Source organism: Balaenoptera ricei, chromosome 15 (assembly GCF_028023285.1).
Source record: "Balaenoptera ricei isolate mBalRic1 chromosome 15, mBalRic1.hap2, whole genome shotgun sequence".
Classification (NCBI taxonomy): Eukaryota; Metazoa; Chordata; class Mammalia; order Artiodactyla; family Balaenopteridae; genus Balaenoptera; species Balaenoptera ricei.
The window spans coordinates 89169462-89195379 of record NC_082653.1 but is presented as its reverse complement, the minus strand read 5'-3'; the positions used below and the strand labels follow the sequence as shown (position 1 = coordinate 89195379).

The following is a 25918-nucleotide window of genomic DNA, read 5'->3' as shown; positions in this document are numbered from 1 at the left end:
ACGTGGACGCCCGCGCACCGCCCGCGGCTCCTCGTGAGCCACCGTAGAGGGCTTCGGGCGGCCGCCGGGACGGAAGCCGAGAGGCGCCGCCGACCGCGCCTGCGACAGCGTCAGCCCTGCGCGGAGCGCCGGCCCAATGGCGGCGGCGATGGCCGAGGAGAGCGCCCGGAACGGCGCCCGCAACCGCGGCGGCGTCCAGCGCGTGGAGGGCAAGCTGCGTGCCAGCGTCGAGAAGGGCGACTATTATGAGGCGCACCAGATGTACCGGACCCTCTTCTTCAGGTAGCCACTGCGCCGCGGCCACCGCCTTCCAGGGCTTTCCGCCCGGCCGCCTCCCATTGGCCGCGCCGCGCCGCCCCGCGCCCCCATTGGCCCGCGCCGCTGCCCGTCGCCTGGGCGGTGGGAGCAAGGGCCGTGCGGTGGCCGGGGGAGGGCTGCGGCCCGGGAGCGAGACCCGGGACCCCGACCCAGAACCGTGACCGAGACCCCAGACTCCGCCCAGACTCTGGACTCAGACGCAGACCGAGACCCCAGACCCAGCCCGGACTCTGGAAGCCGACGCAGACCGAGACCCCAGACCCGGCCCAGATTCTGGACTCCGACCCAAACCCCTGGTCGAGACCCCAGACCCAACGCAGACCCCTGATCAAGACCCCAGACCCGGCCCAGACTCCGGATCCCGCCCCAGACCCCTGACCCGCCCCAGACTCCGGACCCAGACCCAAAGCCCTGGCCGAGACCCCAGACTCCGGACCCAGACCCGAACCCCGGACGCAGACTCCGGACCCCAGTCCCCGGCCCAGACCGCCCTCCCCCTCCCCCGCCCCGACCCGAGCGCCTTTGGGTTTGAAGCCCCAGCTCCGAGTTCCACGGATTTCCTGCCTCTGGGAGTCCCGTCGCGAGGCTGTAAACATATTTCTCGTCTTGTTGTGTAGCCCTTGCTCACCCGAGTGTCTTGTTACTAAGCCAGCTGTTCCCATAAAGCCGGTATTTTTGTTGTACCTGCGCTGCCCGCTGGCCACGTGCGGCAGTTGAGCTTCTGAAATGCGAGTCCCTAACGGCCTGGGCGGTGAGGGTAAAAACACGGCCTTCAAAGACTTAAAGCAGAGAAAATGTCAGGTAATTAGTTAGGAACCTTCAACTCTTGAGCGCACGTTGAAGTGATGCTTGAATATATTGGATTAAATAAAATGTCTTTTTTTTAGTGTGGCCTTAGGAATTTAGGTTTTCTTAAACCTAGCTCAGTTTTCTTTTGGACTGCAGTGTGTCACACCGTTTCTGCTGTCATGCAGCTACTGCTATAGTTTTTTAGTTGTTCTTACATGTGTAAGGCATTCCTGTATGTTACACACGTTCTGTTAGCCTTCAGGTTTCTTGCCAGAAAGCATTTGAGACATTCGTTAGCATTTAAAGATAGTTTTAGAGGATTTAATCTGTTCTGTGGAATGCTTTTTCGTTCTAAACTGCTGCAGAACAGCAAATATTTTGCTATGATATCTAAAGGCAGTCATGCCTGCGTTACACCATTTGGGCCTAGATTTAAATTTTTTCTTTAAATAGTAAGTTGAATCAATATTCTGGGAACTCTGGCAGTACTTTCTGCTTTGGTTGTAGTTGGGTTTAGACGTAACGCTTCGTGTCCCAGACCGAGTTTGAGCTCTGTCGCCAGAGGACCAGGTAGGGGTGAGTTGGTTGGTCTTCACGGGATGAGCTAAAGATGTGAGTAGGCTTTAAGGTCTGTAACGTCGAGCGTTCGGCCTGGCGGCTTAGCCAGTCAGATCTGTGTGATGGGGAGCTTTCGTAGCGCTCAAGATTTGTCCCGGTGCTTGCTTTTCTTGGGGACTTTTATATAAGTATTTGCCCCAGTGACTAGTCAGCAAAACTGGATCTTCCCAAAGATGAACACGGCGTTCCTTGTTTTGAGCCAGTTCTGCAGTTGCTGCTGTACCAGGGACGTGATTGTTGATTAGCTTTGAAGAGGCCAGTCCCTGTGCCCAGAGTGTGCTTTGTGCTGACGTGGGGGCAGATGCAGGCTGTCCACCAGCCCGGCCTTGACCTGGGTTCGCATTCTCCCTCTGCTCTGTGACCTGTGATCCAGGACAACTTGTTGAATCTCTTCTCTGAGCCTTGGCTTCCTCTTTGATCTTTTAGGGGTTCCTACACCTCTTCAGAGCTGCTGAGAAGTAAGTGGTCTCCGGTGGGCCTCCGTGGGGGATGCGGTGGACTCAGGCGCGGTAGCAGTTGTGGCCGTCCGGGGGCCCAGCTGAAAAGGCCTGGAGTTGTCCCTGTCTCTGCTGGGTACCGTCCACGTTCGGACCTGCGATTGCAGCCCTGGTTTAGAGCTCTGCACGGGGGCCCTGAGAAGTCAGCTTTGCTCTTTTTATGTCTTTCTATAAATAAGTGCTTTTAAGTGTTTATATAAAATGTAAAACTTTATAGGTTTTGACATATGTACACACCCAAGAAATTATCACCAATCAAGGTACTGAAAATACCCATCATCCCCGAAAGCTTTCTCATCTGCCTTTACAGTGAATTTTTCACTGCTTGCCCCCAGGCACCCACTGATCTCTCTGTCATGGTAGATGGGTTTGCATTTTCTGGAATTTTATGTAAGTAGAATTGTATAGTATGTTCTTTTTTTATTTGGCTTTTTGAATTCCCTCAGCATGATCATCTCAAGAGTCACCTTTATGTGTATCATTAGTTAATTTTTATTGTTGAGTGGTGTCCCATTGTATGGGTGGCCTACAGTTTACCCATTCACCTGTGGGATGAGTTCAGCAGTGTATGCTATTTTAATTCACTTACACTGTGTCCCCCAGCAGTTTGAGGAGGGGGAGGAGGAACTGGGCAGCCCGGGAGGTTGGACTTATGGGGGGGTGTGTGCTGCAGCCGGGGCAGGAGCCAATGGTTCTGAGAGAGGCCGAGCTCCGTCTCCTCGAAGGTGCGGGTGCCGTGGGCGCTCCCTTGTCTCTTCAGCCTTCTCTCTGCCGGGACGGGAGAGGGTCCGTTTTCCAGGCCTGATGGGTTATTGGTACTTTGGCGACTGCTCTGTAGGGTGGCCCGTGGCCTGGAGGGGCCTCTGCCCCCGCCGGGATTTAACTGTGAAAGGGGCCTCGCTGCCCAGGGGCCTTCCTGAGATGAGTGTCGATTGTGGATGTTTTGTGTCTTAAATGAAGAAATATTTTGAAAGAGGAACTTCAAACCTGTGTTCTCAACCACCTGGGGGTAGGATGGAGCGCCTGGGAGAGGGCGTGAGGTGGACACTGCGTCTGCGTCGTTAGTGTTAACGCTTGTGTCTATGCTCTGCTTTTTAAAAAAAAAGCGAAATGAACGACTGCACGGACGCAGCGCGGGGGTGGGGGCGGCGGTGGGGGAGGGGCGGCGGTGCTCTGAGCCCCCAGGCCTCGGTGGCACCCCGTCCCCTCCGGCTCGGGCACCGGGAAACCACGTACGCCCTTCCCAGGGCTCTGCGGTGCCCAGCGAGCACGTCGGGCTTTCAGGGTGCCTGTCACTGCTGCTGCGGGGTTTCCAGCGTTCCTGGACCCGCGGCGGGCAGCTCCAGGCCCCCTCCTGCGGGGCAGGGCTGCCCAGGGCTGTGTGGCTCCGGTCACTGGGAGCCGGAGGTCACTGGGAGCCGGAGCCGGAGCCGCCGCCCCAGGAATCCAGCCTGTCTGCCTCTCGGGGCTCTGCTCCCTCCCCAACTTTCTAGGCGTTCATCTCTTGCTGTGCCTCGGGGAGGAGAGTCCGGAGCCCTGTCGTGTCCCCAGAGCTGAGCCGGGCTGCGTGACTGTCCCTTAGGAGGCGTGCCCACCGTCCGGACGTCTGTGCCGGTGGCGGCGCGAGGGCTCATTTTTCCAGAAGCCCCCGTTCCGTGCCCACGACCCACAGGTGCCCCAGTCTGCTCCTCGGGGTGCGGGATTCTCCTCCTGGTCCCCCCCCGGGGGCTGACCGGGACGAGGCTGGTGCAGAAAAGCCCTTTTCTGTGGTTGGTCCCGGCCTGAGCCTCGGGCCGCGAGCCAGAGGGCAGCGGGGCTCCCCCGTCTCCGTCTCCGTCTCCGTCTCCGGTGCGCCTGCGGGCGGCGTGCGTCTCTGACTCCGCTTGTCTGGGCCGGGACGCAGGTCTGACCGGCTGGGCGGGTTTCCTTCCTGATCCTCCCTGAGAGGAACGTGCAGCCAGTGGGCTCGGTGTCCTGCGCTCAGCTCGGGCCTGGCCCTGCCCCCCTGAACGTCCGTCTCACTTGTCGTGGACGGGGCATCCTTTCTGTCCCGTGTGTGCCGAGTTGCCTGTGAGGCTCTCGTCCGTCTGCAGTTCGGGAAGCCGGCTTTTCCCAGCTTCCGTCCCTGGTGAGAAACGTTCCAGGTGGAAAGTGGTCGGGGTGGAGGGGGCAGCAGAGGGGGCAGCACGGCAGGCCCTCGGCCCCAGCACGTGGCCCTCGCCCGGTTCTCGCTGCCCCTCACCACAGCCAGGCCTGTGCTTGAAGCTGGAAGTGGCCCCCGGCCCGTCGCTGGTCCCTCTGCTGAGACCCCTGCCCAGCTGCAGGGAGGCTCTGCTTCCGGCTCCTGGCCCGTTTGGGCGGAGAGAGTGCCTGGCACCCTGTCGTCAGCCGGCGCTGCTGCTGCCCCGGGGTGCCTCGTGGGCGGAAGGGCTGGGCCATGGGCGCCCAGCGCCAAGCCTGACAGACGGGGGTCGGGGGCAGCTCCGGGAGGAGCCCTCGGGACCCGAAGCCCAGCTCCGCTCTGTTCTCAGCGGAGGAGTATGTGGGGCGGGTGCTCGCTTCCTGCTCGGATGCCAAATCTTTGGGATCTGATCTCCGAAACCACCCCTGTGAGTGGGTGGCCGTGCTTCGGCGGCCTGTGAGATCCCGGACCTGGCCGGCCCTGCCCTTCTCTCCGTGCAGGTACATGGCCCAGAGCAAGCACGCCGAGGCCCGCGAGCTCATGTGCTCAGGCGCCCTGCTGTTCTTCAGCCATGGCCAGGTGAGCCGTCTGCCCGGGGCCAGGGTTGGCATGGGGCGTCCAGGGAGAGGCCTGGTGGGGAGCCTGGGCCGAGCGTCCCCGTGTCCCAGCACCGGTGTGGGACCTGAGGGCTAGTGGCCTTGGTGCTCAGAACCATCTCTTAGGTGCAGTCGGTCGCCAGTTTCTAACTGGAAACCAGAGCCACTGCCCAGCCTCACCGTCTTCTGAAAATGGGCCAGAGCCTCGCTTCCCACTGACAGTCCTTTTGTACGTTTTATAGCAAAACAGTGCGGCTGATTTGTCCATGCTGGTCCTGGAGTCGCTGGAGAAGGCGGAGGCCGAGGTGGTCGATGAGCTGCTGGGTGAGACAGAGTGGACACGCGTGCCGTTGCCACATCACCGTACCGTTCCCCCGCCCCACCCCCCCAAACGCACCCAGCCTCCCTGGCATGCGGTGGGTGCCACGTGGTCTGGAGCCCCTGCCCCGTTGGGCGAGCCCTTCTGCGAGCTGCCCGGCCGGAAAGGCGCGCGCGGATCCCCGCTGGGGCAGCCCCCCTCCCTTCTGCTCCCCGATGCAGGCTCAGCTGTGGGGAGGCATCACGGTGAGGACGGTCGGGGTGGCCCCAGGACCCCACCGCTGTGCCTGCCGCTTCTCCGCTTTCTTTCAACGTGAAACAGTTGTTTTTAATTCACTTCTGTGAGACGCACGATACAGATCAGAAGCAGCCACGGGTCCCTCTGGGTCAGGCTTGTGTGCGTGTCGTTTGCAGAAAGTCTGGCCAAGCTGTTCAGTCTGATGGATCCCAACTCCCCGGAGCGAGTGGCGTTTGTGTCTCGAGCCCTGAAGTGGTCCAGTGGGGGGTCCGGGAAGCTGGGCCACCCCCGGCTCCACCAGCTGCTGGCCCTCACCCTGTGGAAAGGTAGGCCGTGGGCCCGTGGCTGGGCAGGGGCTCCTGCGGGCAGGTGGGCCAGGGAACAGGCGGCCCTCCTGATGCTCTCGGGGCCGCTGCTGGCGGGGTCTGTTCGGATCAATTAAAATCATCTGCGCTGCTGACGGGGGTTGGGGGGTGGCGGCCCTCTGAGTCTCACGGCCTCCGCGTCTGGCTGAGTGTGAACACCTGCTGCGCTCGGGTGGGCGGCGCGTTCTCTTGTCTGGAGCTTCCGGTCCCCCGCGGGCCACCCGCTCCCCCGCGCTGGGGCCTCCTTCCAGGACGTCCTTCCCCTGCCGGCGTTCTGCCAGCACTTCTCTTGTCCTCTAAGTGAGCGTTTGCGGGGGCTGCTCGGTCCACGCGAGGGGGTCGTGTCCCGGGCTCAGGCACAGGAAGGGGAGCGGCCTGAGCCGCTCCTGGGCGGGTGTGAGGGAGCTGTGCCGGCCGAGGGGTCTGGGCCCCGCCGGCCAGGTCGACTCTGTGCCTCGTCCTCACGGGCGTCACCTGGGCGGGGGCAGGCGGAGGGACGGCGACCTTGGGCAGGTGCCTTGGGACCGCGCGAGCGGGCCCGACCGCGTGTGTCTGAGGCTGTGGGAACTTGGAAGGTCTAGACGCTCCGTCGTCTAGACCTCTGGACGCCGTGCTGGGGCTCTGTCGGCGGATCCGTTCAGCCAACAGCCGCCCTCCGCACTGCCTCGTCGGCCGGGCGGGCCGCCTGCAGCATCAGTACCTCGATTCACACCCGCCTCACGCAGCCTGTGTGCCAGGGTGCCAGGCAGAGCTGGAGGGGGCCCGTGTCCGCGGGACCCGTGTTAGCGGGACCGGCGCCTGGCGCGAAGCAGGGCGTGTGGCGCCTGCTCAGAGGCCTCGCCGGGGTCGAGCGCTGTTAAGCTCTCGTATATTTAACATTGAATGTTTGAACCTCGAGACCTAAGCATCTTAAGGGGTCGCGTCAGGCACAGATGGCGAGTGAGGCCAGCGGGCCCCCGCGCCATGGGAGGCCGTGCTGAGGGGTGTCTGCAGGGCCCCGGCGGTGGGTGGCCTCCGGGCAGGCGTGGGGTGTGGCCCGGGGCCCGCCATGCTGTGCAGGGCGCCGTGGGAGACCTGCCTGCCCTCGGTGTCCCCGCTCCACTGGGGTCTCGCGCGGGTGCCTCTCCGGGGCTTGAGGGTGCCTGGTGACCTGCCGGATTTCTCTTCTCACGTGGAGGCTCTAAAACCAAAAGGTCGCTCTTGGGGTTGGAGGGAGAGGAGACCAACAAAATGCAGCCACGCAGAGCGGGCTCTTCCCCGAGGTCGCCCTGCAGCGCTGGGAGCCTATGCTGGGGGGCAGCGGTGATCTGGGGGTGCCCAGGCGGGAGGAGAGTGCTGGTGGAAGGTGGGAGAAGGCCTAGCCCGGGAGGCGTGCCCTCTGTCCTGAAGGAGAGGGAGCCGGTGCGGCGTGTGAGTGGGAACTGGGGGGCTGCCCTGGAGCTGGGTCTCTGCCTTAGCACTGCTGACTCCGGGCGTCATCCCTGGGCTCCCCATCTAGGTGCCAGAAGCCCCCCAGCTGTGACGGCTGACACCGGCTCCAGACCTTTCCCTGTGTCTGGAGGAGGGGTCGAGTCGCTCTGGGCGAGAGCCATCGGCGTGGAAGGTGGATCCACGGGGGAGGAGGGGGTGTGTGTGTCCAGGTGAAACTGGGGAGGTTGGGAGTTTGGTCGCTTTTTAAGAAAACAGACCGTTAGAACCCACGTAGAGCTCAGTAGCCGGTTTAGAGTCAAAGGCTCCCAACAGCGGAGCAGCAGAGGAAGCACCGTGCCTGGAGAGCCGGCGTCCAGCCCTGTCCTGGCTCCTGTCAGAACGGCGGACTCGGGGCCCAGAGGGCCGCCGGGCTCCGCTGTGCACACGCCCCACTGGCGGGACGCCGCCTTCCTGACCGACTCCCAGGTGACCCCGACTTGAGTGGGGACACAGCCCGGGTGGACGTCAGTGCGGCGATGACGTGGGACCGCCGTCCTCCCTGCCTGCGGGGCGGGGGGAGGAGGGGGCACTCACAGCGGCCTCCTTGCCTGCCCCCACAGAACAGAACTACTGCGAGTCCCGGTACCACTTCCTGCACTCCAGCGACGGCGAGGGCTGCGCCGACATGCTGGTGGAGTACTCCACGGCCCGGGGCTTCCGCAGCGAGGTGGACATGTTCGTGGCCCAGGCTGTCCTCCAGTAGGTACCCGCTTGCTGTCCGGCCCTTGCGTCCGTGGCCTCCTGGGGTCCAGGGCTGGCCTCTGGTTGAGCCTCGCCTGAGGACAGGCCTGCAGTCACTCAGCGTCCCACACGCAGCTCACGTCCCCCATTGTGACCCTGCTGCTGACCTCCGGGCACCCCAGACGTGCCCCTCAGCGCCCCTAGGCCGACTTGTGATGTTTCCATTGGTGGTAGAAGTACTTCCTGTGCTTTAAATGAGCGTTTTGTTGCCACTGATTTTCTATTTTCCCCATTATGTATCACGTTTGGGGGCGCTGGTTAGTGTTGTGCAATTGTTTTTTTTAGGGCACATACATTCACCAAACTTTCAGCCTCCTGGGATGTGAAGTACGCGTGCATCACAGCCTTTGTTCAGAGGCCGTTTGCCTTCCCAGGTGTTTTGTGCATCCAGACGCGGTGATGGGGTATCGCCTGCCCGCTCCCCGCCTCAGCTCTGTGTCTCTGCCTCTCTGTCCCAGTTGGGCCTCCTCCTCTTTTGTTTTCTTCCGACAATTTATTTTGAAACACAGCAGCGTCGCCAGAGGCGTGAGCACCCTGTGGGGGTCACACAGCCGAGAGCACACGTTTGGTGACCTGGGGCCTGACCTCCCTTCCCAGTGGACCATGTGTTTGTCCCACCATGTGTTTGTCGATGAGATTCCTCCCTCCCAGAAAAGCACTTGGATCTGGTGGCCGGGCCTTGGGATGAGGTGTGTCCCATGAGTTGGGGTGGACGGGGAGCTTCCGAGCTCCCACAAGTCACCACTTGTTGCTGAATCTGTGACTTTGAAAACGAAACTTGTTTAAAATCCAGAACTCGCTGGCCCTGGGTTTGGCATGTGGTGCCAGTGTTTCCTCTGGTGTGAGCCCTTTCTCGTCCATCCGTCTTTGTCGAGGGCATGCACCACAGTAAAGTCTGGCCGTGGACACGTCCTCCACGGGGCGGAAACAGGAGCCGGGGCAGCCTCTGGGCCACCGTGCTCTCGCGGGCAGGGGCAGACAGGTGTGGGACAGGTTCAGGGCGCCCCGCTGTCTCCTGGATCTGCTGACCTTGAACATGTCACCTTGTCAAGTTAGTTCTCCCTGGCCGTAAACCTTGGGACTCCCTGGGGTGGCTGGTCCACGCGAGGGGCCTGGCTGGTGCCCTCGGGGTGTTGCACGGGGGCACAGGGCCCTCTGGGCAGGCGCTTGTAGAAACCTGTTTCCTCCTCCTCCGGTCAGGTGTGCCCACTCACTGGGATGTTATTTCCAGGTTTCTCTGTTTAAAAAACAAAAGCAGCGCGTCAGTGGTGTTCACGACGTACACACGGAAACATCCGTCCATCGAGAGCGGCCCTCCCTTCGTGCAGCCCCTGCTCAACTTCATCTGGTTTCTGCTGCTGGCCGTCGATGGGTGAGCGTGGGTGTGCGTGTGGGTGTGGGTGTGTAGAGGCGTGTGGGTGAGGCGTGTGCACGTGCTTGTGCGGAGGGGCGTAGACGTGTACGTGGAGGCACGCAGAGATGTGTGGGTGAGCATGCGTGTGCGTGTGGGTGTGGGTGTGTAGAGGCGTGTGGTTTCTGTTCACGTCCTCGGTCTTGCGTGGGCATCGGCTATGCCGCGCTCTGTCCTGTTCCAGGGGGAAGCTGACGGTGTTCACGGTGCTGTGTGAGCAGTACCAGCCGTCCCTCCGGCGGGACCCCATGTACAACGAGGTGAGCGGCGGGGGGCGGGCTGAAGCCGGCGACTCCGGGCAGCCGCCGGAGGGGGAGGGGGAGAGACACTGCGCGGGGTCCGCGTGCAGCCTCGGGCTCAGCGCCCTCCGCGACCACGCCTGTGCCTCTTCCAGTACCTCGACCGGATAGGACAGCTGTTCTTCGGCGTGCCGCCCAAGCAGACGTCTTCCTACGGAGGCTTGCTAGGTGAGGGGCCCGTGGGTCGGGGGCTCGTAGTGGGGGCTTGTGGGTGAGGCCCAGAGCGTGGTGTGCCGGCCGGGGGAGCGGAGCAGGCAGGGGCCTGGAGCGGGGCCCGGTGCCAGCAGGAGGGTTGCGGGCTCCCAGCTGTTTCCCCCTGCGTGTTCCCCAAGCAGAACTCGTAGGGCCCCCGATGAATAATCGTCCCCTGGGGTCCCTCTCCGTTGGCCACAGAATCGAAGCCAGATTTCTTTTTTTTGTGGTAAAATACACATTACGTGCAATTCCCCACCTTAACCGTGTTTAAGTACGCAGGACAGTTGTGTGAACTACATGCACACTGTTGTGCAGCGGATCTCCGGAACTTTCCGTCTTCCCAAACTGAGACTCTGCCCCCATTAAACACTGGCTCCCAGTCCCCACCCCCTACTTTCTGTCTCTGTGAACCTCCAGGGACCTCACATAAGTGGCATCACACAGTGTCCTCCTGTGCCGGCTTATGTCACTGTCAGGTTCAACCCTGTTGTAGCAGGTGCTAGGATTTCCTTCCTTTTTAAGGCTGATTCATGTTCCATCGTGTGGATAAGACTGCGTCTTCAGTGGACACCTGGGTTCTTCCACCTGTGGCTGCTGTGAATGTGGGTGTGCAAGTTATCTCCTTAAGGTCTTGCTTCCAGTTCTTCTGGGACACCCAGAAGCAGAATTGTTGGATCTGTTTAATTTTTTGAGGAAACGCCACACTGTTTTCCCACAGCAGCTGCTCCCACAGCAGGGCACAGGGGTCCCAGTTCCTCCACATTTTTGCCAACAGTTGCTGTTTTCTGGTCTTTTTGACAGTAGTCATCTTATTAATGGGTCTGAGGTGGTGTCTCTGTTTTGATTGTCCTGATTTGCATTTCCCTAGTGACTAAGCACTTTGCGTATCTTTCGCGTGCTTATTCGCCATTTGTGTGTATGCCTGTTCGTGTCATTTGCTTATTTTTGAATCATGTTGGTTGTTTTACAAGTTCTCTACACTGGGTATTAATTCCCTCCCAGATATATGATTTGCAAATATTTTCTCCCATTCTGTGGGTTGCCTTTTTTATTTATTTTCTTAAGACTTTATTTTTTAAAGCAGTTATAGATTCACAGCAAAATTCAGAGGACGGTACAGAGATTTCGCATAAATACCCCTTCCCCGCCACAGGTGCAGCCTCCCCATCATCAGCATCCCCAGCAGGTGGTACGTTTATCATGGGTGAACCTGCATTGACGTGTCATTATCACCCAAGGTCCAAAGCATTGATACATTAATTAGGGTTCGTTTTTGGTGTTTACGTTCTGTGGGTTTGGACAAAGGTGTGAGGACGTGTATCCGCCATTACAGTATTGTGCAGAGTCGTTGTGGTGCCCTGAAAAATTCTCTTGTGTTCCACCTGTTCATCCTTCCCTCCCTTGTTGCCTTTTTACTCCCTGGATTGTCTTTTGATGCACAAAATATTTTACTTTTCATGAAGTCTAATTTGTCTATTTTCCTTTTGTTGCTTCTGCCTTTGGTGTCATTTCCAAATCCAGTGTCACAAAGCTTTTGCCCTGTGGTTTCTTCTAAGAGTTTTATTATTTTAGGTCTTCCATTTAGGTCCTTGATCCATTTTGAGGTGGTTTTTTTATGTGGTGTTTTACTTATATAAGGGTCCAGCTTCATTCTTTGGCATGTGGATTTCCAGTTTTCCCAGCACCAGTTGTTGAAAAGACTGTCCTTTCCCCATCAAGTGGGCACAGAACCCTTGTCAAAAATCATTTGACCATATATGCGAGGATTCATTTCTGGGTTCTGTATTCCATTGGTCGATGTCTGTCTCTATGCCAGGACCACACTCTTTTGATGACTATAGCTTTGTAGTAAATTTTGAAATGAGAAAGTGTGAGACTTCCACCTTTGTTCTTTTTCAAGATTGTTTTGGCTATTTGAGTCCCCTGAGATTCCATATGAATTTTAGGATGGGTTTTTCTATTTCTGCAAAAAAATGTTTTGGGGATTTGAGATTTCATTCAATCTGTAGATTGCTTTGGGTAGTATGACATTTTAACAATATTAAGTCTTTTAGTCTAGGAACATGGGATGTTTGCATTTATTTACGTCTTTAATTTCTTTCAGGAATTTTTTATAGTTTTGATTGTACAATTTTTCACCTCTTTGGTTAAGCTAATTACTAATATTTTATTCTTTTTGATGCTATTGTAAATGGAATTGTTTCTGTAAATAAGTTATTTTGTAGACTCTTCAGAAATTTTTACAAGTAAAATCATATCACTTGCAAGCAGATAATTTTACTACTTTTTTTCAACTTGGAATTCTTTTATTTCTTTTTCTTGCCTAATTGCTCTGGCTAGAACTTGAGGTTCAGTTGACCCTTGAACAACGTGGAGGTTAGGGGTGCTGATCCCCTGCACGGTTGAAAATTGGTGTATTAACTTACAGTTGGCCCATCGTATCTGTGGATTCAACCAACTGCGGACCAGGTAGTGCTTTAGTATGCATATAGAAAAACATGCACGATACGTGGGCCCGTACGGTGCAAACCCGTGTCGTTCAGGGTCACCTGTACCATGTTGAACAGAAGTGGTGGGAGCAGCATCCTTGCCTTGTTCCTGATCTCAGAGGAAGAGCTTTGAATCTGTCGCCGTTGAGTGTGACGTCTGCTGTGGGTTTTTCATATATGCCTTGTATTACATCATAATATGAGAGGGTTTCCTTATGTTCTTTCTTGGTGAGTGTTTTTATGAAAGAGTGTTGAATTTGTCAAATGCATTTTGTGCATCATTTGAGATGATCATTGGTTTTTTTTCCTTCACTCTATTGTGGTGTATCATGTTGATTGATTTTCACATGTTGAGCCATCTTTGCATTCCAGGAACAGATCCCACTTGGTCTTGGTGTCTGATTCTTTCACTATGCTGCTGAATTCGGTTTGCTAGTATTTTGTTGAGGATTTTTGCACCAGTGTTCATAAGGGATATTGGTCTGTAGTTTTCTTTCCTCATAGTGTCTTGTCTGGGTTTGGTATTGGAAGGATGGGTGGTACTAATTCAGTAGCTTCCCCAGTGAAGCCGTGAGGTTCAGGGTTTTTCTTTGTTGGGAGAGATTACACAGTCTTCTTACTCATTAGAGTCTATTCAGAGTATGTATTTCTTTGTGCTTCAGTCTTGGTAGGCGCTGGTGGCCAGATCGCTGGTCCTGCGTCTCAGGGCCAGGCCACCTCCCCGCGTCCTGCCCGTTCTTCTGATGCAGCCTCGGGGCTCCGAGACCACTTGAGTCCTAATCGGCCTCCTGCCCTCCAGCAGGGTGGGCACCAGTGTAGTCCTGCACTTAAAAGTGGGTATTGCCCTCCTTAGTGTTCTAAGTTTTATTTTTGAATAGGTAAAGCTTGTCTCACAGAGTCCAGGTGGCAGGCTCGTACCCAGCCCTGCCGCTGTCCCATGGTGACTTGCAGGCCAGGCAGTGCTAGGTTTCCTTAGCTTCCTCCCGGTGGGAACTTTGCAGACATCAGACGGCCTGCAGTGGCAGGACCGGGGGGGCAGCCCCTCGGCGCTTGGTCACGCTGCTCCGCTGTGCTGTTGCTTGTGGCCCTGCCTCATGGGGCTCTCTGTGTGTGCGTGGGGGGGTGGAATGAGCGTCTGTCGTTTCCGTGGCCATCGTCAAACTGTGCTCCGTGCAAAGGTCTTCCTGTCTCCCAGATTATTTTATAAACTGTTTCCCCTTAAATGCAAGTTGGACTTTTTACCTGTAAACTGGGTCTGTCTGGAGTTTTAGTGGAAGGTGTGGGGGGCCACTTCCCATCTCCAGGCTCTCGTGTCACGGCCACTCGTCTCGGTGGCTGTGTCCTTTCCTGCCCACACCTCGGGCATCTGCAGCGCCTGTCCGTCCACAGTCGTGGTGACATTTTAGCATGTTCAGTCTCGGGCTGCCGTGACTGTCAGCTACTGCGTTCCCGTCTGACTCTCTGCGTTTCCCCACAGAACTTCCAACCGCAGTGGCGCCAGGTGCGGTGACTGGGCCGAGTTCACTGCAGCGCGAGGAGGGTTTTACCCTGAGGGCACTGCTGGCCCTTTCTTTGTTGTTCCCCTTTGCGAGTCGGTTTAGGGCACTTTTTAAACTTTGCTTTTCTATTGACATGACAGTTCTTTGGATAAAAATTCGGTAAAAAGGAGTGTCCATCTTGACAAGGCCCACGGCGGTTAACGTTGTTATGTGCAGCCTTTGGGACTGTAACGTCTGACTTCGGTCACTGGCGACTCACCTGCCGCTCGGCCACCCGTGGTCCTCCCGGGCCCGTCCTGGCGGCCGTGCGGTGCCCCCTCGACGGGCACCTGGGTCTTCTCCCCCGCGGCCCCAGCGGAACCCCTGCGTCTCCGGGCGCAGCAGACAAATTTCTGCGGCGAGACCCCCGGATGGGGCGCCGGGGTTCGGCTGCTGTTGCCTCGCCAGGCCCCGGTCACGGCGCCACGGGAGGAGGCGGCGTCCGGGGGCCGGGCGGCGGGCGAGGGGCGGCCGTGGCCCTGACAGCGCCGCGCGCCTCCTTCCAGGGAACCTTCTGAGCAGCCTCATGGGCTCCTCGGAGCAGGAGGGCGAGGACAGTCAGGACGACAGCAGCCCCATCGAGCTCGACTGACGCCCGCGGACCTGCACGGACTCGGCCTGGACCGCGGCGGGTGCGGCTCCCGATGCGGGTCCAGACCCGGGCCCCCCGGCTCCGGCCGAGGCCGAGGGGCCGCACGTTGGGTGTTCTGGGGCTGCCGGGGCCGTGCCGGCCGGGCCGCCGTGTACCTTGAGATGACCCCAATAAAGCACAGGCCCTGCCGCGCCTCCTCTCCCGGCCCTCGTGTCTGGTTTGCTTGGGGAGGGCTCGGTCTTGCACGGGAGGGCCCTGTGCACGCAGCGGGGGTGCCGTGCCCCTCAGGTGGGGCGGGGGTGGCCTGGCACGTGTCCTGGGGAGCGCCTGGGCGGCCGCTCCATGCCACACCCCAGGAGCTGCGGCCGAGCGCCCAGCCGTTCGGAATGGCGTCTCGTCTGGGAGGCTGCAGGACCATCCACCGTCGTGGGGCAGTACTTATTGTCTCCGGGTGATTGCTTCCTTTGACCTGATGTTCTAGGTTTTAACCAAACGATCAGCCCAGGAACGAGCAGATCTGTCCCTTCGCACTGATGTGTGTCAGATGCCCCAGGATAGTTAGTTACAAAATGGGAAACACTTTTATTTTTTCACAATTATAAGAGTTGTAGATTAATACCCAGTGATCATGCATGGGAAGGAACGGAATACACAATTTTATTTACTGTAAAAATGGAATTTAAAGGAAGGTTGGTGTTCGTGTCGAGTTTAAATAAATCCTTTATACTGGGCTTGGCAGCACTGGTCCTTTCTGAGTGAGCTCCTGGGGCTGGTCGTGGGCTGGGCCGCGGGGCTGGGGCTGTGAGCAGTGGCCAGGGAGCCCCGTGACCAGTGTTTTCCAGTTCTGTCCGGAGTGTGTCCTCGGTGGGCGGCGGCAAGTAGACAGTGTTGAGAGCGTCGCGATGTTAGATGTAAATATACGGTGTTTTATTTCAATCTGTGGAAGCCCAACCTGCGGACAGGTGAGGCCTCACGGGCTCTGCAAGCAGCCTGTGGGGCTGGGGGCGCCCTGTGGTCTCAGCGCTGTGAGTGGGACACGTCGTGCTGTTGTCGCAGGCGGCCGCCTGTGTCTCTGCGACTCCCCCACCTCTGTGCAGGGGCTGCCCGAGCCTGCGCCTGCCTCGGGCCTGAGGACCAGGGCGGGGGCCCTGCCAGCAGGAGGGGCGGGCCTGGTGTGGACCATAGGGGTCCTGCCTCGTCCGAGAAATTCTTCCCGCTGGTCGTGCAGCTGTTCAGGATATTTTGTCGTTTCTCTCTGGAGTTTTCTGGGTAGAGCATGTGGGTGTGCACACGCTCAGACACAAGTGCACGGACCTCACGCTGGCGCCGAGCGGGCGCCCGAGCTCCCAGGGCCCGAGGCTGGGTGGCCCTGCGTGGTCAGGAAGGTCTAGGGGAGCCCGGGCCTTCGCTTCTGGCCCAGGGCGAGTCCTTCTGCCTCATCTGGAAGACAGTGGACCTGGGTTCTCAGGGAAAGGGTGACCCCGCAGCCTCGCCTGGGCTAGGAGGCACTGCCTGGGGCAGGAATGGTTTAGGGGAGAAAGGGGCCATGGCCCTGGGTGAGCCCGCAGCTGTTCTCACCCCCGGCCCAGCCATCTTGGGGACCCCTGACCTGGCAGCCTTAGCTGGGCCCCCACTGTCGGGGGAGGGGGGCCTTGTGCTCCCCCTTTTACCCTGCAGTCCCTGCTCAGAATCCAGGTGCACAATGGGTCTGAGCTGTGGGCGCTCGCTCAGACGTGAGGGGAGATGATGATGATGGGGGCTCAGAGGAAGGGTGCCTTCCCTCATTCCCTTGGGTGTCGCCCACAGCCGGGCCGAGGCCCTTGCGTGCCCCTCTCCTGGGGGTGTCCCTTTCCTGGCAGGTCCTCCTGGGGGCCCAGAGCCCCCACTTTATTCCAAGATGTGACGTGGCGGGGGACACCCTGGCTCAGGGCCCCTCTCCTGGTCCCAACAGCTGGACCAGGGCTCCCCTGGGAGCACATCTCAGCCACACAGGACGCCGCCCAGATAACCCAGCAGGTGATGCCCTCAACTACACACTGATTTCCTGGGGAGACGGGACCCCCATGCACATCCTGCCCCCAAGTTCTCCACCACACAGGGTTCCTTCCCTCCCTCACCTCCTCCCCCAAGTATGTTCTCACAGGTGTCCCCCATCCCCCCAAGGCACCCGGGGAGAGGCACGGTGGCGGTAACCACCGGCGAGCGGCACACTGGGGTCCGGGCGGCGACCCGGGCCTCCATCCTCCAAGGGTTCGAAGACCGTGAGGGCAGGCGGAGGGCGGGTCATGTCAGCGCTGAGTCCGGAGCCGGCGTGGGAAGTGCCCAGGCTGGGGGTGGGTGCAGCCAGCCCTGTGGCCCAGGCCCGGGGGGCTCCAGCTGTCGGGGCCTCTGATCCCCGGGACCCCCACGGACACGCGGGTCGGCTTGCTGAGGGAGCCAGGCCCTGTCTGCCACGCCAGCCCCCGGGACCCCACAACTGACAGCGGATGTTCAATAAATACTTGTTGGGGGAGGGTGGGGGGAGTGAGGGGACACGGCGGGGTTGGGGGCATGCAGGCGGGTCCTCTGTCCCCGCAGCCCGGCCTCCTGGTCAGGGGTGGGGTCCCGCGGAGGTGGGTGGCGGCAGCTGGGGGGGGGCCTCAGAGGAGGTGGTCTGGCGGGCGGGGAGGCGAGTGGGGGGCCGTGGGCGTCACACCGGGGGCAGCAGCATGGCGGGGTCAGGCCGGGCCGGCTCCCAGTGGTGTTCCAAAGAAACAGGTCCTAGCGGCTAAAGCTCAGGCCCCACCTGGCCACGTCGGGGGCTGCCGGGTCCCTCCTTCCGCCGGCCGCCGCCACCGCCTCGCCTGCCACGTCTGGTGAGTCCGGAGTCCTCAGGCCTCCAGGACCGTCTCGTGCTAGGGTTTGTGCTTGAAGTGGGCTTCCACTGGAAAAGGGACAGGGTCCCACCCGGTCACGGCTGCTCGGGGTCATGGGGCTGGGGCCCCAGGCCACCCCGCCCACCTCACCTGCGTACTCCTGGGGCAGCATGGGCCTGTCCACCACCTTCCGGAAGGCCTCCATCCACGCCCGCTGCTCTGACTCCGTTTCGCAGGCTAGCAGGAACCGGCGCTCTGGCGTGACGATGGTGATGCCGTGCGGCCAGTGGTGGCCCTGGGTGGACGGCGGGAGCCCGTCCAGCACCGTGTAGCCACTCTCCCTGCTGCCGATGAAGACCTCCCCGCGGGCGAAGGCGTCCTGGGTGGGGGGACCGGGCTGAGCCGGCGGGGGTGGCTTCTCTCCACCCTGGCGTTGCTCAGAGCCGCGTGCGGCCCCCCAGGCCCGGCCCCTCCTTGCCGGCCTGGCCCGTCATCTCCAGCTCACCCAGCAAATGCTGGTCGGCACCTCCCAGTCAGGCGGGTGACCCAGGAGGGCACGTCCATGCCGCGGGGGCCCCGGAGCCGCGGCCCATCCTTACCAGGGGGTCCTTGAAGTACATGAGCCTCCGGTCGTCCATGGTGAACCAGCGCTTGCGGAAGCCTTCCGTCTGCTGGGGGTCGAGGGCGCCACTGGTCAGCCCAAGGCAGGCCCTGCCCCCCTCCCCCAGGGCAGGGCCGCCAGCACGTCCGCTCCCCGTCCGCGCGTGCCCGCGGGGCCCCATCTGGGCTGTGGGACCACCTGGGTCCTGGGATCCGAGTCCCCCGTGTCTGCCCCCATCCCCCACATGGCAGGGACCTGGGGGTGCACAGGGACACGTTGGGGGGGGGGGGCAGGGCAGGAGGCAGGGCTCGGAGCTGGCTGGGGCTGGACCCAGAGCCCCAGGTCAGTGGAGCCCGCGCTCTCACAAAGCACTGTGGGGGGCGAGTGCCACTGGCTGGCACTGCTGACACGCCCCCGCCTCCCCCTTCCCGGGACATGACCTCCGAGTGAGGCCTGGGCATCTGGGGTTCCAGGTCAGACCCACCTTGGGCCCCGTCTTCTCCATGTAGCCTTCCTGAAGGTAGTTCCGGGACAGCTTCGGCACCAGCTAGGGCAGAACCACTCGGGCTGGGCCCTGGGAGCCCCTCCTGCCCTTCTCCCCCCCCTCCCCCTCCCCCTCCCCCTCCCCGCGAAGCTGAAACACCCTGGAACAAAGTAGAGCTACTGTGGTCTCCAGGGGCCTCAGGCCAGTCAGCGGCGGGGGTCTCGGGGGGGGGGGTCCACGTGGGCCCTGGGTCAGCTCCCAATCCCGTCCCAGCCTGGGGCGCTCGTCCCCCCACCCGGGTCAAAGGTAGCAGCAGCCACTCACGTCCGCGTCGCTGGCCCCTGGGAAGGCCACCTGCAGGTAGTGGAAGCGGGCAGCACGGAGCGCGTTGAACCAGTCCACCATCTCCTGGGGGTCAGAGGCTGGGTGTGGGCCACGGCCCCAGGGCCCCGCCACACTCACCCCGTCCCCCAGCTCCCGGGCCTGCTCGGGGACGCGCCGCGCACAGCCACCTCAGGACAGGCGGGACAGCGGGTGCGGGGCTGCCGTCCAAGCTGTCCCCAAGCCCTGACGCTGCTTCGGGCACCGGGCGGTCTCTTCTCCTCTCAGATCGTTCTATCTTTATGACCTGCTATCTCTAGCCTAGAGAGAGGCCCATCTATTTATAAACCCACCCGGAGCTGCCACCCCCCGCCACCGAGGGAAGGAGGGCAGAGCTGCTCCCCGGAGGCCGGCCCTCGCTGGACGGGGGAGTGGAGAGGGCCGCTCCCCAGGCCGAAGCGTCACGGCCCAGGTGCTGCCACCCCATCCCTCCCACCCCAGGCCCCGCGCCCGTCCTGGGGCCGGCCCCCGCCCCCCCCCGGCCTCCTGTGACCTCTCACTCCTCCTGGCTGCCATGCTCGCTGCCCCAGGGACCCCCGCCCACCCCTCCTCCCCACCACAGGCTCCCCCATCTCTCCCCTCCCAGGCCCTTCCAGGCCGAGGTCTCCCGCAACCCTGGATGGACCGAACATCTGCTCTCCCCGCCAACACCTGGACAGACAGCGCTCCTCCCCGATCTCCAGGTCCACTGGGTCCTGCAGTGTCACCCTGACGCCCACCTCCAGCCGCACCTGAGGCCCCACTCACCTCCCTGCCCACCTCAGTGCTCTGTCCCTCCTGCCTCGGCGCATGGGACGCCCAGCCCAGCCCAGCCCACGCAATCCAGGCCGCGACACACCCTCTGGGCACTGCCAGGGAGCCCCGCTCAGGCCTGGTGTCCCCAGCCCCACGGCAGTGCACCGAGTCCCTCCGGTCCCTAGCACTGCCCCCCGCTCGTCTCAGGACCTCCCTTGACTCACGGAAACCAGAGGGATCCTCCGGAAATTCAAGTTGGGCTGCAACACCCTCCCCCCACTGCATCTCCAGTATAGCCGGACATGTGCAGGGTCGGGTCAGCCCCCTCAGCAGGACCACCTCCTGCTGTCCCCCACCCCTTCCTCCTCTCCTTTCCCGCATCCTCAGCAGAGTCTCAGCCACGGGGCCTTTGCACGGCCGTTTCTTCCTCCTGGAACGTGTCCTCGCCCCTTGGGACATCACTTGTTCTCACTCTTCCCAGCACTCGGCATAGCTGGGGTTTGAGTCGCCCGTCTGATAGACTCTTGTCTCTCCTGCCAGACTCTGCTCTCTCACCAAGGACAGAGCCACATCAAGCATCTACGCACAGGGCCTGGTGCAGAGCAGGTGCCCACAACTCGCTGGGGACTCGGGCCAGGACGGCATCCCACTGCTCGTGCAGAAAGCCTCTGGGCTCCCGGCACCTACCCTCTGCCTTCCCTGGGCTCAGCCTCCCGACAAGGAAAGTGAAGGTAGAGGCTTCTGGGTAAAACTGAAGACTTGCTCACGTTCCTTGAGCCAGGTTCCCTCCCAACACCTGTTAGTACTGCATAAGGGATTGCTTTTTCAAGGCTTAACCCCATGAGATGGCGAGAACAGTCACAAAGTGCCAGGAGCTGGCAGACAGGTGGAGGTGTGATCCAAGACAGCTAAAGCGGAAGCCACGGAGGAAAGCTGAGGCACCGCCCAGTTTGTATTGCAGACCCCAAAGGGCTTGGGAATGCAGAGCTCTAGGTTCCCCTGGAAGTGAGAGGGGGGTTCTAAGCAGGAGAACTGGCTAAGAGACTGCCCCTCCGCCACCCTGGCAGAAGATGGAGCTTTATTCTTTGCAGGGGGTAGAAAGAGAGGGTCTCAGGGGAGAGTTGTGCCAGGCACAGGGTGTGTGTGTGTGTGTGTGTGTGTGTGTGTGTGTGTGTGTGTGTGTGTGTGTGTGTGTTGGGGCATCATTCCAGAAAGAGTGAAGCTGTGTGACTGCACACCAAGCCTGAGGCCCCTCCTGTTCTCTCTCAGCTCCCTCAGTGCTGGGACTCAAAGGTATCTGCACCAGGCAGGAGGGGTTTCCTCCAGAGAATCTGACCAGCCCCAAAAATCTCTCACATGGAAGTCAGAGAACAGAGTACACAAACAGGAAATAGCCGCTTAGAAGAAATAAACATTGTTCAAGGATAAGAAAGCTTCAAATAATCAGAGATAAGATACTACAATCAAGAAACAAGAACAATGTACTTTGAAAAAGGAACACTGCAAAAACCAAAAGGAGCTCTGAAGATTGAAACATTGAGAACAGAAAGAAAACTTTCAATAGGAAAGTTGCAAGACAAAGTTGAAATTTTCTAGAAATCAGTGAAAAAGGGAAAAAGTGGGACTAGAAATGAATGAGAGAACCAATCTAAGACAGCCAATATCTGAATAACAGTTCTAGAAAATGAGAACAGAGAAAATAGAGGAAGAAATTATTAAAGAAATAACTCAAGAACTATTCCCCCACCTCATGGATGTAAATTACTAGGCAAGGAGGACTCACCAAGCTCCCAACACAGAGAAGGAAGACAGACCCACGCCCAGGCTGTCATCGGAAAACTCTAACTCAAGTGGAAGTTAGGATTTTCACATGTGCAAGGTCTCTGGAAGCTTGCCTCCAAGGCACTCCTTCTCAGGAAGCTACTAAAGGGTTTGTTCCACCAGGAGGAGGGAGTAAACCAAGAAGGACTTAGATTCCAGGAAATGGAATCAGCCCAGTATTGAGATGTGGCCGCAGGAGAGAGGATTCCAGAAGGGTGAAGTTGCTTGCTGCCCAGGACATATCCAGGGACTTGGGCAGTCGGTGGTGAGGTGAGTCAGTAATGAACACGTGGTTACCCAGGGGGGAAAGGCAGCTGTTAGCTCTAGGAGAAATGAAACATGCAGGAAGCGAAAAGTCACTGCTCAGCCTTGAGAGCATTTCTGTGGTCATGGTAATGTACACTCTGAATAGAGGTGTGGACAGAATAGCAAGGTAAGGGTGATTGATGGGTGAGGTGGGAGAGGAGCGGGCCTGGGCGAGGTGAGGGGTGGGGACTGGAGAAAGCCAGTGCCTCATCCACCGTGCTGGGAAGTCATCAGGCGATGAGAACATGGACAGATCTGGCAGCAGCACAAGCATGTTGTGCACGCACGTGGACATGGATTCCCAAGGGATCAGCTAAAAGCTGAAAAGAGGATTCTGGGAACATGGGGTAGGAAGCACCGGGTATCTGTCTCCCCACCTGGAAAACAATGGCACTGGCAGAATCTGACTGATGTAACCATTTTGGAATTCTGAAGTCTGTTGAAGTCTTAACAACTTCCAGGGGAAGACTTGGAGAGTACATTGTGGTTAATTTCAGTCAATTTCCGCTCTGAGAACAGATGCAGCTACCCATCCTTCCCCCCACCCCCACCCCCAGGACAGGCCAATGTGCAGGTGTCCTGGAGCAACTTACACAGAGTTTGCAGGAGCTAGGGTGGGCAAAAAGGACTCTGTCCTCCACATATCAGGGATCTGTGCTCTGATCACAGGGAGACAAAGGAGGGGGGCATTGTTGCAGCCCCTCCCCCTCCAGCTCAAGGCCTCCCAAAGATTTAAAGGGCGAGCACCCACTTTCTCCCCTTCTCTTTTGGTTTTCCCCCTTTGGGAGCCAGACATCAAAGACTAGGACATTCAGAAACAGCTGCATATACAGGGGAAATTAGGAAGTGACCACACATGACCAGGGAAAGGCTCAGAGAAAAACGTGAGCAGAAATTAAGTTTACACCTCAGGCTGATCCTCGGCACAGACACGGCCTCCAACAACTAAAACAAAAAGCCCAAAAGCAACAGCAAAATAAATAAGCCTCGGGGAAGGGGGGAGAATCTGATTTCCAGAGTTACCACATTATCAGAATCAAATCCAGTGTTCAACAAAAAATCACAAGGCACACAAAGAAGCAGAAAATGGTCCTTTCAAAAGAAAAAATAAATCAACGGAATCTGTCACTGAAAAGACTTAATGGCAGATATACTAGACAAAGACTTTTAAACGTGGTCTTAAATATGCTCAAAGAAAAGAATATTTGGAGAAAATCAAGAAAATGCATAAACAAAATGGAAATAACAATAAAGAGAAAATCTAAAAAGAAACCAGAAAGAAATTCTGAAACTAAAAGTACAATCATGGGAATGAGAATTTCACTAGACGATTCAAAGGCAGAAGAAAGAATCAGTCAACTTGAGAGGAAAATGGAAATTATCAAGGCTGAGAAACAGAAAAAAAGATTGAAGAAAAGCAAGTAGGGCCTAAGGGACCTGTGGGACACCACCAAGAGACCGACATATGCATTCTGGGAGTCTCAGAAGGAGAAGAAAGAGAGAAAGGGGTGGAGAGAATATTTGAGGAAATAATAGCTGAAAACGTCACAAGTTTGATGAAAGACATGAATATAAACATCTAAGAAGCTCAACAAACTCCAAGTAAGATGAACTCAAAGAGGTCCACTCTGAGAAACGTTATAATCAAACTTTGAAAAGACAAAGAATCTTGAAAGCAAGAGAGAAATGACTTGTCACATATAAGGGATCCTCAAATAGATAATGAGTAGACTTCTCATCAGAAACGTTGGAGGCACAAGACAGCTAGCCAATATATTCAAAGGAGAAAAAAACAAAACAAAACCCTCTCAATAAAGAATCCTAGGGCTTCCCTGCTTGCGCAGTGGTTGGGAATCTGCCTGCCAATGAAGGGGACACGGGTTCGAGCCCTGGTCCAGGAAGATCCCACATGCCATGGAGCAACCAAGCCTGTGTGCCACAACTACTGTGCCTGCACTCTAGAGCCTGTGAGCCAGAACTACTGAGCCCGTGTGCCACAACTACTGAAGCCCGTGCGCCTAGAGCCCACGCTCCACAAGTGAAGCCACCGCAGTGAGAAGCCCGCGCACCGCAATGAAGACCCAACGCAGCCAAAAATAAATAAATTTTTCAAAAAGAGAGATTAAAGGTAATATTTAAAAAAAAAAAGAAAGAAAGAAATGCTCAGGGAGTCCTACAGGTGAAATGAAGGAACACTAGACAGTACCTCAAAACCTTGTAGAGAAACAAAGATCTCAATAAAGGTAAATACATGGGCTATTATAAAAGCCAGTATTACTGTAACAATGGTTTGTAACTGTGCTTTTTGTTACCTACATGATTTAAGAGACTAATGCTTTTAAGGATAAAGAAAAAAAAATTAATGTAAAAGCTAGTATTACTTAAGTTTGGGTTGTGACTCCAAACCTTATTTTTTACATACTTTAGGAGATAGTGCATTTAAAATAATTAGTAGGGGGTGGTTTTTTTTGTTCGTTTTTTGGGGTTTTTTTTGAACACTCATTGTACAAAGATGTAATTTTGTGATATCAACAACCAAAAGCAGTGGGGATGGAGCTAAAATAGTAGAATTGTATGCTATTGAAAAAACATTCAAAAAGCTGCTATATATTCAGTTTAGAATGTTTTAACTTTAGTATGTTAAATGTTATCCCCATGGTAACCCCAAAGAAAACAGTGATAGAATATATACAAAAAGAAATAAGAACTTAAACGTTTCACTACAAAAAATAAACACAAAAGGCAGGAATTCAGGAAATGAGGGACAAAAAATCTACAGGGCATATAGAAAACAAATAGCACAATGACAGAAGTGAGTCCCTCATCAGTTATTACTGTAAATGTAAATGTATTAAACTCCCAATCAAAAGACAGAGTTTGGTAGAATGGCTATAAACACATCATCCAACTATATCCTTTCTCCAGGAGACTCACAAAATTGTGGAAGGTAAAAAAACCGACAGATCAAAGAAGAAATCACAATGGAAATTAGAAAATATTTAAGGTACATCAAAATGAAAACAAAACATACGAAAACTTAGGGAATGCAGCAAAAGCAGTGCTAAGGGGGAAATATTTAGCTATAAATGCTGACATTGAAAAACAAAGATACCGATACAACTTAAGGTACTAGAAAAAGAAGAACAAACTAAACCCTAAGCTAAAGGAAAGAAGGAAAAAACGATTAGAGATCAATGAAATAGAGAACAGAAAAACAATAGAAAAAATAAATGGAAACAAAAGTTGGTTCTTTGCAAAGATGGACGGAATTGAAAAAACTTTAGCTAGATGGACTAAGAAAAAAAGACTCAAATTACTAAAATCAGAAATGAAAGTGGGTACATTACTACTAATTGTACAGAAATAGAAAGGATTATAAGAGAGTACTATGAACAACTGTATACCAACCAATTAGATAACCTGGATGAAACTGGATAATCTCCTAGAAACACAAAACCTACCAAGACTAAGTCATGAAAAGAACAGATAATCTGAATAGACCTGTAACTAGTAAGGAGACTGAATCAGTATCAAAAGTCTCTCCACAAAGAAAAGCCCTGGACCTCATGGCTTCACTGGTGAATTCTATCAAACATTTAAAGAAGAATTGATACCAGTCCTTTTCAAACTTTCCAAAAAATCAAAGAGGAGGGAACCCTTCCTAACTCATCTGTGAGGCTAGAATAACCCAGATATCAAAGCCAGACAAAGTCACTACAAGAAAAGAAAACCACAGACCAATACACCTTGTGAACACTGATGCAAAAAATCCTCAACGATACACTAGCAAACTGAATTCAGCAGCATATTTAAGGATTATACACCATGACCAAGTGAGAGTTATTCCTGGAATGCAAGGACAGTTCAATACATGAAAATCGATCAATGTAATACACCACATTAACAGAATAAAGGGAGGGGAAAAAACTACATGATCATCTCAATTGATGCAGAAAATGCATTTGACAAAATTCTTATGGAGTCTCAAGGGAATTCAGACAGCCAGAGCAATCCTTAAAAGGAAGAACAAACCTGGAGGAATTCACTTTTGATTACAAAGCCACAGTAATCAAAAGAGT

General features: G+C 56.6%; 2 protein-coding genes across 7 annotated transcripts in view; one reads left to right on the top strand and one right to left on the bottom strand.

Moving 5' to 3' along the window:
- The first annotated feature begins 29 nt into the window (after positions 1–29).
- GET4 (guided entry of tail-anchored proteins factor 4) lies at positions 30–24108 on the top strand. 4 transcript variants are annotated; one of them, XM_059898333.1, is made up of 10 exons: positions 388–1119; positions 2152–2183; positions 4905–4983; positions 5243–5324; positions 5733–5882; positions 7952–8090; positions 9364–9504; positions 9728–9803; positions 9938–10010; positions 19564–24108. In XM_059898333.1, the coding sequence occupies exons 1-10, from the start codon at positions 1045–1047 to the stop codon at positions 19710–19712; spliced, it is 996 nt and encodes a 331-aa protein (XP_059754316.1). In that variant the 5' UTR covers positions 388–1044; the 3' UTR covers positions 19713–24108. The 4 variants fall into 4 exon arrangements, with proteins under 4 accessions (XP_059754318.1, XP_059754315.1, XP_059754317.1 ...); XM_059898332.1 differs by lacking the exons at positions 388–1119; positions 2152–2183 and adding an exon at positions 36–282 and having other exon boundaries at positions 19564–24106; XM_059898334.1 differs by lacking the exons at positions 388–1119; positions 2152–2183; positions 19564–24108 and adding exons at positions 40–282; positions 14571–14862.
- The window catches only part of ADAP1 (ArfGAP with dual PH domains 1), a 65763-nt gene continuing 55126 nt past the window's right edge, over positions 15282–25918 (bottom strand). Inside the window, exons 7-12 of one of the 3 annotated variants that reach the window (XR_009497722.1) lie at positions 18921–19004; positions 18597–18659; positions 18111–18182; positions 17662–17890; positions 17442–17579; positions 15282–16096 (exon numbers count right to left, since the gene is read on the bottom strand). Coding sequence is in view for 2 of the 3 variants with exons in the window: in XM_059898330.1 (XP_059754313.1) it covers positions 17551–17579; positions 17662–17890; positions 18111–18182; positions 18597–18659; positions 18921–19004 (477 nt within the window). In the remaining variant the exon portion in view is untranslated. Of the gene's footprint in view, positions 17580–17661; positions 17891–18110; positions 18183–18596; positions 18660–18920; positions 19005–25918 lie in introns of all 3 variants that reach the window. The other 2 variants (XM_059898330.1, XM_059898331.1) reach the window with 2 other exon arrangements.

Bases quoted from the DNA above. Each gene is read 5' to 3' on its own strand.
- GET4 (XM_059898332.1), top strand. From the start codon at position 137: ATGGCGGCGGCGATGGCCGAGGAGAGCGCCCGGAACGGCGCCCGCAAC. The intron at 8,091-9,363 runs GTAGGTACCCGC...TGTTATTTCCAG, and splicing joins GTGGCCCAGGCTGTCCTCCA to GTTTCTCTGTTTAAAAAACA. The intron at 9,804-9,937 runs GTGAGCGGCGGG...TGCCTCTTCCAG, and splicing joins GGGACCCCATGTACAACGAG to TACCTCGACCGGATAGGACA.